Below are 4768 nucleotides of genomic sequence, written 5' to 3' on the forward strand. Positions count from 1 at the left end.
TCCCCAGGCGGAAAGTCCGCTCGTCACCCCTCCCTTCGGCCTTTGGGCGGGCACAACCTACGGCCTTGGCTCTTGACTCAGTGGCCGTGCTTCAGGCAGCGCGGCGGGCAGCCCCGTCTCCGGCGCGTCGCGGACCTCGAAGGACCCCGGTCGCGGCCGTGGCGTGGGGCCCGGTCGACGCGACGGTGGCGGTGCTGGTGGCGGGCGGTGCTGTTGATTGCGTTTGTTGTTCCCGGGAAGCGCTTCTCTGGCCGCCCTCCCTGCAGTAGCTGACTGTTGTGCCACCAGCGCCATGTCTGTGAGCGAGATCTTTGTGGAGCTGCAGGGTTTCCTGGCTGCCGAACAGGACATCCGAGAGGCGAGCCCCCTCCCTTCCATACCCTATTCTTTTCCTTGCTTTGCTGGGCAACTTTACCTGGGCTCCTCCTCCCTTGGTCTAGGGCGGTAGGGATATTCCCGGGCCCTCTTGTTGAGGCTTTGGGCGCTCCTCACCCGTTACTGCTCCTCTGGTCCCGAGCCACTTTGCCCTACTCTTGGCTCCTCGGCATCACCTGCCTTATTTGAATGTTAGTTTTCCTTCTTTTCAGCACTTGTTTTTGTCGAAGGCTCGGTTAGCGCCTGGGTCATTTAACACGTGCTTAATGTATTTATTGTTGGTCTCTTGAAAGCACATATGACTCCTATTTAAGTCACTCCTATGGCTTCTTGTACCACATAGGGTAAAAGTTCCTACTGTGTTGTGGCCTACAAGGTCCCTGTGTCACTATGTCACTAATCTCATTTTACGTTATTCTTTGTATGTTACACTCATTTTAACCTTTTTGTGCCTTCAGTACTCCAGATTTCCTGCCCTAGACTCTTCCAACTGCTGTTTGCTTTTCCTGGAATGCGCGGTCCACACTCTTCCTCATTATCTCATATTCATGACTTTATTCTGAATCTAACATAAATTATGCTTTCCCTGTTGTATTTTCTTGTAGTTCTTTAATTTTTCTGTCATTTGTGTGATTGTTATTTTTTAAACTACTCCTGAGCCCTACTACACTCTAATGTGCAAGAGGGAAGGGATTGTTGGCTGTGCTATCAGTGTTTATACAGTGCCTTGCACAGAAATGTGCTTAGTCAGTATAATTCACCCTTGAACAACATGTGGGTTAGGGGTACTGACTCCCATGCATATAGCTTTTGGTTCCCCAAAAACTGAACTATACTAATAGTCTACTCTTGACTGGAAGCCTTACTGATAACCTAAACAGTTGATTAACACAGTTCTTGCTGTACTGTTATTAGAACTTAATATGAAGACATTCATATACATACACAACAGATTAGTTTATTAAATTGTATGGCATGATTATTTGCAACTCATTAAATGGCAGTGGATCATCATAAAGGTCTACATCCTGGATGTCTTCAGGATTGAGTAGGTGGAGGAGGAAGAGGAGGGGTTGGTAGAGTTGTCTCAGATGGCCCAGGCCAAAGAGGTGGAAGAAGTGGAAGGGGACGTAGAGGCAGGCACACTCAGTATAACTTTATGAAAGTGTACTGCAATTTCTGTCTGACTTTGACTTTTCGTTTCTCTAAAAATATTTCTATATTTATCCCACTATTTGCTTTAGTTTCAGTGTCCATATCATAGAAGGATCCATGCCATAAAAGAAGTCAGAAGCAGTCTTGAATAATTGGAACCCTTCTACCAGATTGTCTAATGTTTTTTGGCACTGGTTCAGAAGCACTCATTGCTTTCAAGTCATCTGTTAATTCCTCTGGTGTGATGTCTATTCTTGAATTTTCCAACATCCATATCTTGAAAAATACCTGCATGTAAGTGGACACATGCAGTTTAAACCCATGTTGTTCAAGGGTCAACTGTTTTTGCAAAATGAATGGATTAAAAACTTGTATTGTGTTTAATTGTGTACAAATTGTAGTCATGCACATTATCTCTTTTAGTTTTTATAGTGGCTCTATGGGGTAATTGGGAGTGGTGGATGATTGTTCTTTGAAGTCTATAGATGAGGAATCGAAGTCTACAGACTAGGAATCTTAAGACTTTTTAGGGCCTGAATCAGGGTTCTCACAGAGAAGTGAAGGAATCAGAGTTCAAATTTGTATATGAGTTCAGTCCTAGTAAAGATCATTCGTGCTTTGGATGTATGTGAAAGTGTGATAGGTCTACTATGACATCTAGTATATTTGTTGTTGAATTTATATGTTGAATTTATCTGAGATTGTGATTTTTTAATTCTCTTTAGGAAATCCGTAAAGTTGTACAGAGTTTAGAACAAACAGCTCGAGAGATTTTAACTCTACTTCAAGGGGTCCATCAGGGTGCTGGTTTTCAGGACAGTAAGTTTTTTGTTTTGATTTTTAGCCAATTTGTCAATCTCCTGGTAGAAAGTTCTTTCCAACCAGAAGGCTGCCTTAATATATCAAGTCTGTATTTGTTATGAAAAATGCCTAACATGTTTTATGGTTAATTTTCCACTTTTACATACGTGTGGTTTAAATACGAATGCTTAGTGTGATGGAATGCTACTGATAGTAATTGTTAAAAAGCTCTCTTGTTTAATGAAAGCATCTAGCAACTTTTATTTGGCTTTTTTTTTTAAATCTAGTGTTTCAGTGACTGAATACAGATTAACATGCATTTGTAGATTGGAGATGGTCGATGTAAAACGTTCTTCAATCAAAGTGTTTACAGCCAACCCCTTGATTGGAAGGAGCTCTGGTAGCGTAGTGCCTAAGGCACTTGACTGCCAACCAGAAGGCTGGTGGTTCAAACCCACCAGCCACTCCTCGGAAGGAAGATGGGGCAGTCTACTTCCATAGTGATACTGCCCCGGAAACCCAAGGAGGGGTCGCTATGAGTCGGGTCCGACTCGACGGCACGTAACAACAACCACCACCTTGATTGGAAATCAAGTATGTCAAGTTTAAATATGAAACCTCCATTTTGGATGTAGCAAACACAGCTAATGTGTTTCAGGTAGAGATTGACATACTCGTGCAATTTATGGGCGTGAATTTATAGGCAAGATTTGTTAACTGCCAGAGAATTAGCCCCTGACTCATGGCGACCACATGCACAAGGAAGAAAATGCTGCCCAGTCCTGAGCCATTTCTTGATCAGCCAGTTGTGATCCATAGGGTTTTCACTGGCTCCATGCCATTTGTCTCAATGATACAGAGTTGGTCAGCCTGATCAAGAATTAGTGATGAAGCTCTTTTTGACCAAATCGTGGGAGCTAGAAGCAGTGTAATTTCTAGGTGTCTTCTGTAGATTGGATGGGAATAGCAGCTAGTACACAGTCCATTAGGGTTGAGGCTGTTTAAGCCACCTTACCAATGTCTTTCCTTACATATTCCCTTCAGCAAGTTTTTGTTTGTTTATTCTTCAGTATTTGTTAATTAGTAGGAAAATTAAAGATGATGTTTTGAGATGGACGGAAAGATGTGTACTTTACATTTGCTTATGAGATAAAAAAATGTTAGTTTGTTTCTAGATAGACTACACAGATTGTTAAGCCAGAATTTACCAATCTTAACAATAACTTAATAATAAAATAACTTAATAAAATTTGATAAGTCTTTCATTATTATGTTTATTTTTTTGTGATCAGTTCCAAAGAGGTGCTTGAAAGCTCGAGAACATTTTGATACAGTAAAAACACATCTCACATCTCTGAAGACCAAGTTCCCTGCTGAACAGTACTACAGGTGGATAAGAAAAATATTTTATTACATTAAATAAAAAAGCAGGAATGATGCACTGAATGAATGCTTTTGACTAGGTAAATTTTCTCTACATGGAAGAAACAACAGGAAATGGATCAAAGTGTTAATAGTGATGGTATTTCAGTGTTGATGAAATTAATGATTCTGTTTTTTACTCCTTTGTACTTCCAAAATTTTATTAAGAAACATATTAGTTTTGCAGTGAGAAATAATTCAAAACAAAATGCTTGCTCTGTGAAAGTCAAAATAGAGAATATGTCTTTGATTTGTTCAAGGTGTTGGTGAAATTGGGTAAACAGTTCCTAGGCTGTTAGGCTGCAGGATATGGGGCAATATATGCATATAACATTTACCTCAAAGATTGAATTTACTGCCTAGTAACTAGCTAATATTTTATGCCATATTTTGTTTAATCTACAATACTGTTAATTTAAGGTATACCATTATGTATCACTTAGCGAAGAAATGTTGCCAGTTACAATTTGAAGGTAGATTATAAAATGTATCCTGATTTCAGAGAGGTTAAACTTGAACAACTGAAAATTGTTAGAATATGGTAAATAAGAATTTCTGCATAATTTTGTTTTCTTTGACAAGTTTCTTTTTTAAAGACATGTATTTGGTTAATAAGTACGATGTGTATGTGAGAGGTGTGTAGAATAGACAGAATAGGTAGAATAGATGGTATAATAGTGTATCACTTACCAAGAAGATTCTTTAAGGTACGGGTCAGCAAACTACTTGTGGTCTGCTGCCTCTAGGAGTTAAGAGTTGCTTTTATATTTTAAAGCATTGTTAAAAGAAAAACACCCAAAGAAAAATATGTAACAATGTGGTCTGCAAGGACTAAAATGCTTACTGACCCTTTACAGGGAAAGTTTGTTGATACCTGCTTTTAGGTAGTGCAAAAACGACAAGGAGGCCACATGTTCTGACCTCCTCTAACCCTACAAGGGGAAGGCAGGATTACCAGCAGTAACCCAAGGCCTATTACTGCAAGGCCAGACATGCTGCCTCCCTCCAGCCCTTT

At 40.2% G+C, this 4768-nt stretch overlaps 1 protein-coding gene across 1 annotated transcript in view; it reads left to right on the forward strand.

Annotated features, from left to right (window-relative positions):
• The first annotated feature begins 292 nt into the window (after positions 1-292).
• The window catches only part of TSN (translin), a 9041-nt gene continuing 4565 nt past the window's right edge, over positions 293-4768 (forward strand). The window contains exons 1-3 of the mRNA XM_007937937.2: positions 293-358; positions 2256-2349; positions 3624-3720. Coding sequence (XP_007936128.1) covers positions 293-358; positions 2256-2349; positions 3624-3720 — 257 coding nt within the window. The remainder of the gene's footprint in view (positions 359-2255; positions 2350-3623; positions 3721-4768) is intronic.

Source organism: Orycteropus afer, unplaced genomic scaffold (genome assembly GCF_000298275.1).
Source record: "Orycteropus afer afer isolate SDZICR_OR568_19922 unplaced genomic scaffold, OryAfe1.0 scaffold00004, whole genome shotgun sequence".
In the NCBI taxonomy this organism is placed as follows: Eukaryota; Metazoa; Chordata; class Mammalia; order Tubulidentata; family Orycteropodidae; genus Orycteropus; species Orycteropus afer.